Here is a 15,806-nt window from a genome sequence, read left to right on the forward strand (position 1 = left end):
AAGTAATGGGAAATAGGAATTGAGAGGAAAGGTTGCTATCAGACTTTTAATAATCTGGGGTTTAATATAATAGGCAATGGGGAACCATTATAAGTTCTTACACAAAGGAATGACATGATGCACCCTCATGAATTTGTATTTGTGGAGAATGTCACCATACATGGCACTGTCCTAAGATTTGATGGGGCTTTGGTACATAAAAACCATATGTAATATTAACTGTGACAAAGAGAAAAAAGAGTTTGTCTACTCTCCAATATTTTCTAACTTGTGTTACTGAAGGAGCTGTTCAGTTGTCTCCAAGTCTCAGTTTCTTCAGCTGAAAAAGGGGAAAGATAAAAATAATTACTCATATTACCTATCTCACCACTTTGTTGTAAGTCAAGTACTTTGTGAACTTTATGAGCTATTTTTAGTAGTAGAAAGAACACTGGGAAACTGAATGATGAGTTGATTACATTGCCCAAGCTTGGTCCCAGTGAAGAGTTAGGAAAATTCATTTCTCTGCATCCTTTGCAAATAAAGAATAATATACTGTCAGATATAGCCAATGAACTGATTTCTGGCTATTTTTCCCCTTTTTTAATTCATTTCTGTAAGGGAAAGAACATGGATGGGAGGAGGGGGTGGGGGATAAGAGAGTAGAATACATTCAGAAATGAAAATGATATTAAAAAATCACTAAGCAAGTTTGTTTGTTTTTTAAAGCATTTTAAAGTTGAATCAAGAGTTCTGAGTTTTAAATCTGGATCTGACAGTGAAACATTTAAACCTTGGGTATTTGTACTAAGTACTGTATAAATCTTAAAGTGCTATATAAATGTGAGCTATTGTTACAATATTACAAAGTAGAGTCGGGCATAAAGAATAAAATTATTAATAAATTAGAGGAACACAGGATAGTTTACCTCTCAGACCTGTGGAAGGGGAAGGACTTTATGACCAAAGCAGAACTAGAGATCATTACTGATCACAAAATAGAAAATTTCGATTATACCAAACTGAAAAGTTTTTGTACAAACAAAACTAATGCAGACAAGATTAGAAGGGAAGCAATAAACTGGGAAAATATTTTTACAGTCAAAGGTTCTGATAAAGGCCTCATTTCCAAAATATATAGAGAATTAACTCTAATTTATAAAAAATCAAGCCATTCTCCAATTGAAAAATAGTCAAAGGATATGAACAGACAATTCTCAGATGAAGAAATTGAAACTATTTCTAGTCATATGAAAAGATGCTCCAAGTCATTATTAATCAGAGAAATGCAAATTAAGACAACTCTAAGATTCCACTACACACCTGTCAGATTGGCTAAGATGACAGGAAAAAATAATGATGATTGTTGGAGGGGATGTGGGAAAACTGGGACATTGATGCATTGTTGGTGGAGTTGTGAACGAATCCAACCATTTTGGAGAGTAGTTTGGAACTATGCTCAAAAAGTTATCAAACTGTGCATACCCTTTGATCCAGCAGTGTTACTACTGGGCTTATATCCCAAAGAGATTATAAAGAAGGGAAAGGGACCTGTATGTGCACGAATGTTTGTAGCAGCCCTTTTTGTAGTGGCTAGAAACTAGAAACTGAATGGATGTCCATCAGTTGGAGAATGGCTGAATAAATTGTGGTATATGAATATTATGGAATATTACTGTTCTGTAAGAAATGACCAACAGGGTGATTTCAGGAAGGCCTGGAGAGACACGAACTGATGCTGAGTGAAATGAGCAGGACCAAGAGATCATTATATACTTCAACAACAATACTATATGATGACCAGTTCTGATGGACCTGGCCATCCTCAGCAACGAGATCAACCAAATCATTTCCAATGGAGCAGTAATGAACTGAACCAGCTATGCCCAGAGAAAGAACTTTGGGAGATGACTAAAAACCATTACATTGAATTCCCAATCCCTATATTTATGCACACCTGCATTTTTTATTTCCTTCACAAGCTAATTGTATAATATTTCAAAGTCTGATTCTTTTTGTACAGCAAAATAATGTTTTGGTCATGTATACTTATTGTGTATCTAATTTATATTTTAATGTATCTAACATCTACTGGTCATCCTGCCATCTAGGGGAGGGGGTGGGGGGTAAGAGGTGAAAAATTGGAACAAGAGGTTTGGCAATTGTTAACGCTGTAAAGTTATCCATGCATATAACCTGTAAATAAAAGGCTATTAAATTTAAAAAACAAACAAACAAACAAAAAAAACAAAGTAGAGAATATGGCAATGGGGCATAAAAGAGAGCTGACCCTCAACACTTGCATTTGAGTCCTGGACCTGACAGCTACAATCTGTGTGACCCTAGAAGAGTCATTTAACTTCTCAGTATTCTAAGATGATAAATGACAAAAAAGGTGCCAACCTGCATTGGTAAAGGAAATTTTCCTCATCCAGTAGTTCCCTAAGTCAACAAAATCCCAAGTTCAGTCGCTATCTCTATCCTGATGACTTCTTTAGATCTCTCGAAGTCTTGCTGCTTCACTTTTGCTATAACATTATTATTAGCAATTTTATGGGCAAGGATTGTGGCAAAAATCAATAACCAACAGCAAGCCGTAGTCAACACTCAATTCTCTGTACAAATGGGAAGCAAATAGCACAGAGCAGTGGATATTCCAAAAACAATGAATATTGGGTTTTCAAATACATTATGATATTTTCCAGTTTTTTTCTTCACCATTGTTTGGCTCAGCTGATATTTAAATATTTCCTGCAAGAATATCAAGAAAAAGTAGCAGAGTTTACCAGGTGGCAGAGAAATTCGACTGTGGTTTTTAAGCTGTGCTGGCAATAATTCAGAAAGTAGATAACACATATGCAAATAATTAATAGATTATCATATTTATGTATGTACTATTTTATAGATATTTAGGTTCAAGAGTTATATTGTAGACCTTTCCTCAAAGCTATGTCTTTTTGAATACTGTTGGGTAGGTGTTGTGTACCTGTTATCTTTTATATTAATCATATATATTTCCTCTAGTATCACTTCAACCCTTCCCAGTCAGTTCTTGTCATGGAAGGAGAAGACATCGGGAATATAAATCAGGCTCTCCAGAAAGTGTCCTACATCAATTCCAGGCAATTCCCCACCACAGGAGTTAGGAGGCTCAAAGTGTCATCAAAAGTCCAGTAAGTTCAATTCCATCAAGCCCATTAAGCTGATCGTGCTGCAAAAAGTGTACTTGCCATGGGGATTGGGAAGAGGGAAAACAATGTTCCTAAAAATAACCCCCAAAACAAGCTACCATGTACTAAGCATTGAGCAAATGTTCACTTTTCCAAACCTACAGTGTTACTCACATTTTTCTATTGCAGGAGATTGTTTCATTTTTCTAAATATCAGAAAATGCCTATGTAAATATATTTTAAAATGCATTATTTAATTTCATTTTTGAGGAGTTTTTTGTTTTACTACTTAGAATTTTCTGGTCTTCATTTTGTCAAGACCAATTCTTTGGTCTTCATTATGCCCGCTGTTATAGCACTATAGTTTTCATTCTAAGCCCAAGAGGCTAAATAGACATCCATGTATATGAGTGATCTAATTTAAGGGGCTCTGGAAAGACATCCTTATTAAAATTCCCTCCATCATTGTGTGTCTGCAGTTTGTTTAACCTGAAATTCTAGCATTAAATTTCCATTACCTGGGAAGGCTACCATCTGACACATTATCAAGAATAAGCATATATTTGTTTGCATGTTGTATCCCTCATTAGATTGTAAGCTCCTTTAAGGGTAGGGGACTAACTTTTGCCTCTTTTTGTATCCTCAGTGCTTGACATAGTCAATACCTGTTCAGTCAAGTCAGTGAGAACCAGGGTCATTTGAATTTAAAGTCATAGTCAAATAGTTCCATTTGAATCTCAATGAGCTTTATCAAAGCCTGATTTTTCAGAACTATCTTTCAAGAAATCATAAATGAAAACTACATTAGACCAAAGAGTTAATTGTCCCCGATTTGGGTTTTTTTTTTTTGGGGGGGGGAGGGAATGATAGACTAAATAAGTAGGAAGGAAAAAAAAAATCTATCTCCCAAACCACAAGATATCTTGAGAAGTATAAGTAATCAAAATTTATATTATTTTGGACAGAACACCCACATGTAACACCCACTCTACATGTGGAAAGAGGTAGAGGAAAAGGTGGGGAAGAAGGAAGAAGGGAGAAAAGGAGAGAGGGAGGGAAGGAAGGAAGGAACTAGTGGTATTTGACCATCTAGAACTAGCTGTGTTATTCCCCTGCTCAAAATCTCCCATAACTCCTCATTGCCCCTAGGAAAAATCACAAATTCCTTAATTGAATTTTTAATACTTTCTTGGCACATACTACATTCCAGACTGACTAAGTTATTTAGATATTCCTTAGTACATTCCCTTTCCTCACCCCACAAATCAGTCTCCAATCTTTTGTTCATTCACACAGGCCATCTATGTGTTATCTTCTCATCTCTGCCTATTAACTTCCTTGTCATTATTCAAGGAATAGTTCAGGTGCCACATACAACTCTCCCTGACCCCTTTCTCCTCCAACTAAAAGTGATCCCTTCTTTCCTCAAATTTTCCTAAATCAATTTTGAATTGATATTTTTTTTGCTCCTATCATACTGTACCTTTTTCCCATGCTTACTTCTGTATGTATCCTATAATCTCCCCAATTTTAATTAACTCCTTGAGGAAATGGATTGTCATTCTTCATCTCTGAATCCCTAGAACTAGCAAAAAAAAAAAACTAGCCCATCACAAGTATTTAATGTTTTTTTGTTTCCATGAATTAAATAAAAAGCAAACCTATATATATGCAGAGAATTAGTTTATTGGTCCATAACTATACTTTTCCAACTATGGCAGTTGAGAAACTGCTTGAAAATGGGACCTAGAGATAAGAACTGAAAGGAGGAAGTGAGAGACCAGGAATGGAGTGAGAAGTTCAGAAATGAGAGGTGGAAGGGCAAAGAAGGAAGACTGAGTAGCCATGATTTTGCCAAAGGGAAATCTTATGTTCTAACAGTGAAAAATAATTTCATAAATTAGCCCCAGCTCAAGGAGGAAAAGGGAATACTTCCTTTATTCATTAATGACCCCTGCCTTCCAAGAGCCTATAGGGATCCTAAGCCCACTTTAGACAACCCTGTTTTTGAAGAATTGTAGTCAGTGGAGCAAGGCTGCCAGCTAAGCTCCTTCTGAGTAAAGATCAGAGTCTATATTCATGTAATCTCTCCAGAGGATCATAGATTTAGAAGGCACAAATAGAAATCATCTAGTACAATAAACCCATTTTATAGATGTGGGAACTGAAGTCCGGCATGATTAAAATTTTTCACACAGTAATAAGTAACAAGTACTGTTTTAATCCAGAGCTCCTTCCAAATCCAGCACTTTTCCCACTCTAGTAATAAGCAATCCTTGTAACCGGGTAGTATCTCAAAATACAGGAAGGCTTTCTGAATATTCACATGAAAGGAGTGAGAAGAGAATTTGGCTTCCCCCAGTAGGCACATACTCTTCTATCAAAGTACATTGGTCAGTTGATTTTGCATAGTCCCACTTTCCCTTGGCATTTTAGAAGTAGTAGAATGGTGATTCCCTAATCCCTCAGAGCCTTATACTTTCAACCAAGCAGCACACTCTAGTAATCGTCAGTTTTAGTTCACCTGAGAATATGGAAAGCAGCTAAGGAATAATAGAGCATGTCCTTCCCCTTGGCCAGGGAGAATCAGGCTCAATGTATATTGTCAGACAAAGGAGCATATTTCTAAATCTCCTAACTACCAGTTCTACCTAGAAACAACACTCTTGTGATACACTTAAAGGGAAATAAAACACACAGTGGATAAGGATGGGTTAGCTCTGGGGTCTCATTTAGCAAGATGGCTCTATCCAGTCTGTTAGAAAACAATTTGCATACCTAATAATAATGCTCATAACAATTACCTTCTACCAAATTAACTATGCCATTGATTACTCAGTTTAACATTAATTGAATATTTAAGAGTTACACGCTGATCATATAAAAATATTTCCATTTCTACTGGGCAGGCTGATCTCTGTAAATCCCTTCTGACAACTTTGGTAATAAATTTTCCTTTGAACTCAGTAGTTTGACCAGTCCTCTGCAAATAGTTGTCAAAGTTCAGCCCTTCTATAGGAAGTGTCTGTGAACCCCCACCAATCAAAACAGGATTCTGCACCATGGAAACTCAGCCTGCTGAGGCTTAATAGAAGGAATATCCAGTAAAATGAGGGTATTTCAGGATAAGTGATATTTAGACAGGCATGAAGTTCTGGTGGAGTTGGGGTAGAGAGAAGACAAAGAGAACTAAGGCACAGAATGAGATTTTAGAGAGAGATGCATAAAAGGAAAAAAAAAAAAACTGCTCACACTGCAGGTTAATCAAAGTTAAAATAAATGGCAATGGGGAAGGAGAAGGATTAAAATAAATGGCAATGGGGAAGGAGAAGGAGGCATTTGAATTATCCAGAGGCAATGAGGGAGAGATTCGCATGATTTAAGTATATCTGTGAAGAGGATACGATAAAGCTAACACCATTGGGAGTGAGATGCCCCACTGAATCATAGAATATCAAAGCTAGAACTAAGGCCCAGAGTAATTGGATCCTCCAAATAATTGAAGGCTAATCCCTACACCTCCTTAAACAGAAAATACTAAAAGTAACATATTCTTTGATGATTCATAAGAGTCTTTTTGCCCGTCCTTTATTTCACCAAGTAAATATAAATACAAGTATTTGTCTTCACACTGAATGCCCTCAGACTAATAAATGTTTTGCTAATTGTGTCCATTTAAGTTTCTCCTCCCTTTCTTAGTTTGCAAGTTGTCATTCTCATCTTCATTTCTCTTTCTAATTTGCTGTTGCAAAATTGGAGAAAAAAAGTTTTGGTTTTTTTTTTTTTTATTAGAACTCTATATATGACACATTATTCATTTTGACATGTTTCAACAGCTTGATTTCACAGTTCTTGGACCTTCCCAATACCAGAGATTTATATGTTTACTCCATAAGAATAAGCCATGCCTTGGATTCTATTCAGAATTCACAGGAAGCTCTCAAGATTCTGAAATTCCCATCTCATAACATTTAAAATTTAAAATCATGAATTAGAATGAGAAAAGGAAAAGGGATAGAGATAAAAAGAGAGAACTGGAAGAAAAACAAAATAGAAGTGAGAATGTAAGGGAATCTAATTCGACCCTCCCAGTTTACAGATAAGGAAACTGAATCTCAGAAAGGTTAAGCCCAAATCCATGTCCATCCAACTTCTTATCCTCTACTCCCTTTGCTTTACTATCTCTTCCCCTGTTCACTGGTGGTACCCATTCTCCCAGTACCCTCAAGATCCTTGATTTATTAGTCCCATTGTCCAACCTGAACAGTCATTTCAATGATGTTCTTGTTAGATTACTACAATCTCTCATACCTGTGACCTGCCCTCCCATTTTCCAATCATGGAGAAAGGCCACAGTGGATTTTTTCGCCTACCATTACTAGAATGCCAAAAATAGTTCAAGAATATTGCAAAAGTACTATAATTTCATGCTCTAACTTTACTATCTTTACCTTTACTACTACTCAACAACCCTTTAATAATCTTTTAATTACTCAACAAATGCCCTGGAATGAACATTTCAAACTATTAGGCCTTTCCTCAGTAATTTCAACTTTTCAAACTATTAGGCCTTTTCTCAGTAATTTCAACTTTACAACCACTTCCACTCACTTTCAAAAGCCAGGTCCACGCTCTACCTTACTAAACAAAGTGAAACATGAGCTCTTTCAACTTTGTTCCACTCCACCTGAAAATGTCTGTATGTTTACCCATCCTCTCTTATTTCCTCCAGTCTCAGAGAGGAATAATTTCCCTCCTTTTCAGAATCATTTTCAACCTGTGCCTTGATCCCATTCCCTATTACTTCCTCTTAGACCTGGAAGTCTAAGTTACTTACTTTCTTAAGTATCTTTAGTCTCTCCTTACAGTTCATACTTTATGTTCTAAAAATTAAATAAATTCATCAAACACCATTCCTTTTCAAGATACCATCCAATATTTCTGTTTTCAGTCTTCTCAAAAAAGTTGTCTAAATTCATTATGCTTCCACTTCTTTACCTCCCATTCATTCCTTAACAATGTGGTTTTCCACTTACCTGAAATTGTTTTTGTGGTAGGTCACCAATGACCTCTTAATTACCATATCATGTATATATTTGTGTGTGTTTTCTCAGGTCTCATCCTTCTCATTCTCTCTGAATATCATCCTCTCATAAAAATCTTTTTCTCCCTTAGCTTCTGGGATATTACAGAAACTTTTGGGTTTTTTTCTCTTTCTTTGATTACTTCTCAAAACTTTTATCTACCATTCAAAGCCCTCTACAATGTGATTCCAACCTATTTTTTTTCTGTGCTTCTTACCTTATGTTCTGACCAAGCTGAACTATTTATTTACCATTTCCCAAAAAAGTCATGTGCTTTCCCACTGTCAAACCTTTGTTTTGCAGCTGTTTAAAGTACTCTCTATCCTATGCCTTCCTAAATTTTATTTATTCTTGATAGACCAACTCAAATACCACACTTGCCATGAAACCTTCTCTGATCCCTACCGTTAAGATTCCTGTACTAGACAAGTAGTTACTTGGAGTGGTTGTCAGCAATGGACAGTGAGAGACCAACAGTAGCTGGGGCTGAGCATACATGCCTCCAGTATGTGAATCCAAAATCCCCCTTATTTTAGCTGATTGGTTAATATCTCTTTTAGTCTTATAGCACGAACCATTCCTGATCTTACTGCAAGAAAACGAGTTCAGATGTGACATTTACAGGCCTAGTGACCATGAATAAGTGACTTAAAGCATCTTCAATTATCCTTTCTATAAAAGGGGAATAATATAGCTGAAATTATTATTAGACAATATTAGACTGTATCAAAGTTTTTTTGGGTTTTTTTGTATTCTCAGAGTTTAACACACTGCTTGGTCCATAGTTTGTATTTATCAACTAGAAATGTCTTTATTTTTTTATAAAACAGATAATAAAATTTTGCAAACTTTCAAGTGTTATATAAATGCCAGATATTATTATTCCTCCCTCAAGCAGAAGAGGACAATACCTTTTCTATACTATCTACACTTACTAGATTGTAAAGCTTCTTGAGTGCAAATCCCTGGGTTGTAATTTCATTTCTGATATTCATCATTCCCTATGTGGTCCTAATAGGATTTGTACTATTATTTTCACAAGGTTGTTATGAGGGAGATATTTACTCAACATTAAAATCCTGGAGCAATGTAAGGTCTTCATTCTTGTATCCCACAGCACCCAGAACATTAGTTTCAATACACAGTTATTCAATTGAATTAAGTGAAGGCCTAAGGAGTTCTACTATGAGTAAAGGGAGTATACTAGGCTTTGGCTATTTTTGCTATTTTTACTTCCTTCCTAGCTCTCAGTTCTATGTTTTTAGAAGTTGAAAACTGCCAGATTAGTGATCTTTATCTATGAAGTGTCCCTGGGTCACATATTATCTTAAATTTCTGACCATCTAATGCACCAAGTTAGCACTTGAATGCAGACTATTATGTTGGGCAATACAGGCTTACAGCTTGTCCCTTCATCTAGACAGGAAGCCCTAGTGGGCAGAAGCATGATTTGTAGGTTTTTTGAAATGTTCACATCACTTACCACATGATAGGGCCCAAAATAGGTACTTAGTAAATATGACCTTCAAGGCCAAGCTAAGGTGCCAGTTTCTCCACTTTCCTTCATCTCCTCAAAAATACACCTACTTTGTGACAAGTATCATGCTAGGTGTACAATGGATAGAGCAGTAGGACTAGAGTAAAAAAAAGTTCTGACTTCAAATCTAGCTATAAACATTTTCTATTTGGGCAAGTCACTTAATTTCTGCTTCAGTTGCCTCAAATGAAAAATAAGGATAATAATGGCCCTAATGGCTCCTACCCTTTGTGAGGATAAAATATTTGTAAAAAAAAGCATTTAGCACAGTGTCCAGCACATAGTATATATTTTTAATATTTATTCTCTTCCCTTATACTGTCCTACTAGCTTCATGACTCTGTGAGCACTTAACTACTGTCTGCTTCAGTTTCTTCACCTATAAAATGGGAATAAATGATAGATAGAATCTGTCTTCCAAGGTTGTCATGAAGATCAAATGAGATATTCTTAAAGCTTTTGGAACAGTTCCTGGCACACAGTAGGTACTTAATCAGTACAGATTTCCTTCTTTCCCTCTCTCTCTCTCCAACCCACTCTATTTGATCATATCTTATCACCTTAGTAGAGAGTACATTCCCCAAGGGCAGAAACTGTGTTGTTTTTCATCTGCCTGTCTCCAGCACCAAAAGTGCCCCACTTATAGTAAGTTGAATCATACTACGTGTCAAATTGAATTAAATTGGTAAATTGCCAGCCATACCATTCACTGAAGGATCCCTGTGTTTTTTCCAGATGTTTTGGAGAAGATGTCTGCATCAGCGTTCCAGATGTGGATGCCTATGTGATGGTACTGCAAGCCATAGAGCCCAGGATCACCATTAGTGGAACAGACCACCTTGTGAGGCCAGCTGCCCAGTTTGAAAGTGCCAAAGGAGTGACACTCTTTCCCAATGTCAAGATTGTGAGCACTCTTGCCAAAGCAGAGCCACCAGGAGACTCCAAAGAGGAAGACCAAGGTTCGTTTAGGGGGCTTTTGTTACCTTCTTGACAGCATCTGAGGCTGTATTTTAAGGTGTAAACATTTTTCAACATGTATGTAGTAAAATGAAGGTCTCACTCAGCAAGATTACTCTAAGTTATTGGGAAATTTTCAACACTCGTATTTCCAACAGTTTCATTATCGGTAGGGTTGTTCAGTGAAAGACGAATAAAGTATTTTGAATTATTCAGTGAGGGACCAATATTAGCAACACCGAAGGCTAAAGTATATGCCTGTAGGAAAAATTCTTCTTTTTTTTCCTCCCTCTACAGTGGTGCAAGTTTATAGGAGAAAAAAACATCAATTTGAGAACTGTCCTCAGCTATGTTTCTCAAGGAGAATAACTTTCAAGTCTCTATCCATCCTTCAGGAAAGTGGTTGCTAATGATCCTCAGGTTTGGGTGGACTCGATTCCCTGAAGGGTTGCTTCTATAATAATCCTAATTACCAGTTGCCTTAAACTATCCCTGCTCCCTGAAGGCTGAAGAATATTGCAATCCGAGCCCTCCTTGAACACTCTGTAGCTCATAAAAATAAATTGTATTTTACCTGTCTCGGATTGTGCAGTTTCGGAGTTCTGTGCCAATGTTCATTATGCTGTATGATCTTTTCTTCTCTCCTATGGTCATTTATGGTTAACGTCAGTGAGAACAAAAATGCAGCTTTGACCTCAGCTATTGGAAGCTATAATAGATACCTTCTAGATGTAGTTTGCATGTCAGCCTAAAGCTCTAGCACCAGCTAATGGGCACAGCAGGAAGGGACAATTAGTGATTTCCAGAATTGTCCTATTATTTACAGATCCAATAAGCCAGTTAATTGTCTAGTTAAAAAGATGGGATCTTAAAATCATAGATTTGGAACTAGAGGAGACTAGTTCAAACTTCTCAATTACAGATGAAGAAACTGAAGCCCGAGAAGGTAAAGTGATTAACTAAAGATCATAAGGAGATTAGTGTCAGAGCCAGGATTAGAATTCATTCTTGAAAAACTCAAAAGCCAACTTTATTATAAGTTATAAATAATGACAAATGGATTTATACCTACCCATCACAAGTTAGTAGTGTCAAGTCAGTGATAAGCCTGTAAGTCAGAACACCTGGATCCTAGTCCTGGTTTTATTTAATTGAGTCCAATATTTCAATGCGCCTCAGTTTGCTCATCAGTCAAATAAAAGGTATAGGACAAAACAATTCCATCAAGTCCCTTCCCACCCTACCAGATTATGATTATCTCATTGTTAGAAAATTGATATCTCAACAGTGGCACAGTTGATAAAAAAGTATTGGACTTGGAGTCAGGATGGTTAACTTCAAATACCACCTCAGACACATACTTAGCTATGTGACCCTGAGCAAGAAACTCAGCTTCAGTTTTTTCATCTATAAAATGGAGGTAATTACAAGATTTCATAGGGCTGTTATGCGAATCAAATGGGTTAACATAAATAAAGACCTTTGCAAATCTTAAAAGTATTGCATGTCATTGTCTTTGTCATTATTATTATTTTATCTAGAGATAAATGCCTTCCCAAAGAGATATAATCTTCATGGCCCCATAAATGGATTTGTTAAAATTGAACTTTCTTGGGGATTGGAAGGAAGGGAATGAGAAGAAGGAATGCAAGGATTCAAGAGGGATTTTAAAGAACTAAAGCTGTGCACAACACTAATACCCACCATCATCAACAAGACTGGGAAAATAATTATTTAGTCAGTCTTCCTTGTTCTATTACTAGCAGGCACCATGCTAACTTGCCACTCAAAGCCCCCAGAGAATTATTCTGAGTTAGTCTTTTGGGGCTCTGGGGAAATTAAGGTTACTATGGGAAAGTAGATTCATGTTTTCAACCTATAGCTCTCTAATTAGTGTAAGACTCAAGATCTTCCCCCTACCCCTTGCCTAATTGCCAGGTTTCTCTTCCCTGGACCATCATTCAAAAGAAAGAAGGGCTGGAAAAACCCTATGCAGAGAGGCTTTCAAGATCAATTTTCAATTATGTTTGTTGTTCATACTTCCACATATGCTCTTGAATGCCTTTGATATGGGGTGAAGTTTTTTTTTTTTTTTCCCATCAGAACTGCTGCCCTCTGGCTGGCATTTTTCAAGGTTTAATAGGTTCTTAAAACTATCCAACCATTTCCTTGAAAAATTGAGAGTCATAAAATAAGCCAGGGAGCAGGCAAAAGAGGAGAAGACTTGTGGAGAGCTATGCTAACATCATGCCCTAAAGCCAGGATAGGGTTCTATACAATTCTGCTCTCAGCTTGCCATGCTAATATGTTGGTATTAATGTATTACTTCTTCCAAGTAACATATTGGCAGTTTATTGTGGATTTTCAAAAACAATAGATCAACAAAAAGCAGTAATACTGCTGCTAGAATTCAGGATTTAGGGGAGATATTTTTGGCCAGAGTAGAGACTTGGGGTCTGGGAGAAGAAGCTACTAAATATCATGAGATCTTAAGGATCTCAGATGCCATTTACCCCACTCTTTCCCTTTACAAATGGAGAAATGAAAGCCTGGGGACCTTCAGTGACTAGCTCTCTTAATTCCATCATATTAAGAGTTCTTAGCCTGGAGCATGTGAATCTTTGTAATAATTATATATATTTTAATTGTATTTTAATATAACTTGTTTCCTTTGTCACTCTTATATATTATATTTTATGCATTTTTAAAAAATTACTTGGAAGGGAATATAAACTTCACCAAACTGCCAAAAGTGAAATACAAAAAGGGTGAAGAATCCCTGATCTGGATAATAACAGCCCTATATACAGAACAGCAGCACAGCAATTGTGTCAGAGGCCAACAAGGATGGCAATGATAAGTCACATTTATGAAGTACTTTCAGGACTTAACAATTGTCAAGTCCTGTTGTTTCTACCGTCCTCACATCTTTGTAATGGGCCTGGTGCAGGCCTTCCATCCTGGACTACTGTAACAGCCTGTTCATGGATCTCCCCGCCATGCTTCCTCCACTCCAATCTGCCAAGTGGGTCTACCTAGAGCACAGGCCTACGTCACCTCCCTATTCTATAAATTCCATATAAATTCCCTAATTTTTCAGGATCAAATATAAAATCATCTGATTTTTACCGTCTTTCATCACTTGGTCAATTTCTGCCTCTCCATTCTTCCTATACCTTACTTCCTTGCATCTGCTCTGCAGTGTAATGACACTTCCTGGTTTTCCTTTTACCCAACACCATCTCCTGTCTCCTTGGAGATCTCTCCCCATCACCAGTGCTTCCTGACTTCCTTCAGGTCTCAGCTGAAGTCCCATTTTCACAAACAGCCTTTCCCAGACCTCCTTAACTTTCATGCTTTCCCTTAGAGAGTCCCCACACACATACATACCTTTTTTCCTGTATCTATGTGTATGTATATAATATAGATACATATATCTCTCTCTGTGTATATATGTGTATATATGTAAGTATATGTATGTGTGTCTTGTTTCTTACATAGTTGTTTGTATCCATTCGATTTTTGAACTCCTTTTAGAAGTGATTTTGAGAGAGGGAGGGAAGCAAGAGAGAGGGAAGGAAAAGATTGTTTATTGGATTTTGGGGGGAGTTTCTCTTTGTAACCCTAGCTTGCCCATAATAGGCTCTTAATAAATTGTAATTTATTACTGAATGACTGAACTTTTATCATTATAATTTTATGATAGGGACAATGCAAATATCATTGCCCCCACTTTATAAGTAAGTAAACTGAGGTTCAGAGAGGTAGAAGGATGTGCTAAAGTTCACACAACTCATAAGCATTAAAACAAAAACTCTCATATTAATAACCCTGAGACTGACTCTTGCGCACTTTCCACCATTACATGGTTGTTTCCAAGCTAGACCTTTGTTCTCTGCTTTTTTCCCTCCCACAGCTCCAAAGCATGTGCTCTTAGAGGAGATGCTACACAACTTGGATTTCTGTGATATTTTGGTGGTGGGGGAAGAACTTGAACCCAGGCAGGAGTGCTTAGAACTAGACTATGACGAGCTGCGGGAAAGACATCTGGATGCCACAAATTCCACATCAGGCTATTCTATCTATGGTAAGGGAATTAACAGTACTTCCGTTTCCTGAATCCCCTTAATAAGCTGGTCAGAGGTCAAAGAGAAGATATCTCAGGTAATTATATTACCATGGCCATTGCCCAGTTGGAAAAGGTGGGGAAGATATGATTTCTGACTCATGATTTTGACTACTTGATCTTAATGACCAGTCTGGGTCACTCATACCAGTAGGAATCACCAGAACAGTGGTTCCTCTTAAGTGAGACTCAACCCCCAAGTAAGTGATGGAACAGAAATTCTGACCTTGAGCCTCCAATTCTAAAGAGTTCATGCTAAAAATTCTTTAAAACAGTAAATAATTGCCTAATATATTACAAATATATTTTCTCTCTCTGACAATAAGAACATGCATGTTTGAAGCATTATATATTTGCTATCATCATAATTACTGAAAGCACTTACTGAATAAATCTAAAAGAATACTGTGAGTTCAACATGAATCATGTGGAAATATGTTTTACATGATTGCACAGGTATAATCTATATCAGATTGCTTGCCTTTTGAGGAAAGGGGAGAGAAAGGGAAAGAAGGAGGAGAGAAAAATATGAAACTCAAAATCTTTCAAAAATGAATGTTGAAAATTATCTTTACATGTAATTGGATACTATTGGATACTAAAAATACTATTAAGAAATTTTGGGGGAAAGAATATTGTGAGTAGTATATTAAATCACTCTTAGTATTCTCAATGCTTTTATTTTTTCATTAAAAGGAGTTTGTAGGACAAAAAAAATTAGGAACCAATGATCTAAATAATTTAAATATATGGTATTTTCTTTCAGCTTTAGAAATTATTAACAGTGAGTCAATCTACCCTACCCAGAATCCCCACCAGGTATAAATGATAATAATTTAATTTGGCTGAATCTTTGAAACCTGACTCTTTTCAAGAAATAATTTATTTCACTAGTAAAACTTAATTTGATGTTCATTCCTCCCCTTATCCTCTCCATCAACAGAATTACCTCT

At 36.6% G+C, this 15,806-nt stretch overlaps 1 protein-coding gene across 1 annotated transcript in view; it reads left to right on the forward strand.

The window, feature by feature from the left end:
* The window catches only part of CLSTN2 (calsyntenin 2), a 548,572-nt gene that overhangs the window by 525,453 nt on the left and 7,313 nt on the right, over positions 1 to 15,806 (forward strand). Inside the window, exons 10-12 of the mRNA XM_031959829.1 lie at positions 3,004 to 3,152; positions 10,506 to 10,729; positions 14,644 to 14,814. Of these exons, the coding sequence (XP_031815689.1) occupies positions 3,004 to 3,152; positions 10,506 to 10,729; positions 14,644 to 14,814 (544 nt within the window). The remainder of the gene's footprint in view (positions 1 to 3,003; positions 3,153 to 10,505; positions 10,730 to 14,643; positions 14,815 to 15,806) is intronic.

Source organism: Sarcophilus harrisii, chromosome 3 (assembly GCF_902635505.1).
Source record: "Sarcophilus harrisii chromosome 3, mSarHar1.11, whole genome shotgun sequence".
In the NCBI taxonomy this organism is placed as follows: Eukaryota; Metazoa; Chordata; class Mammalia; order Dasyuromorphia; family Dasyuridae; genus Sarcophilus; species Sarcophilus harrisii.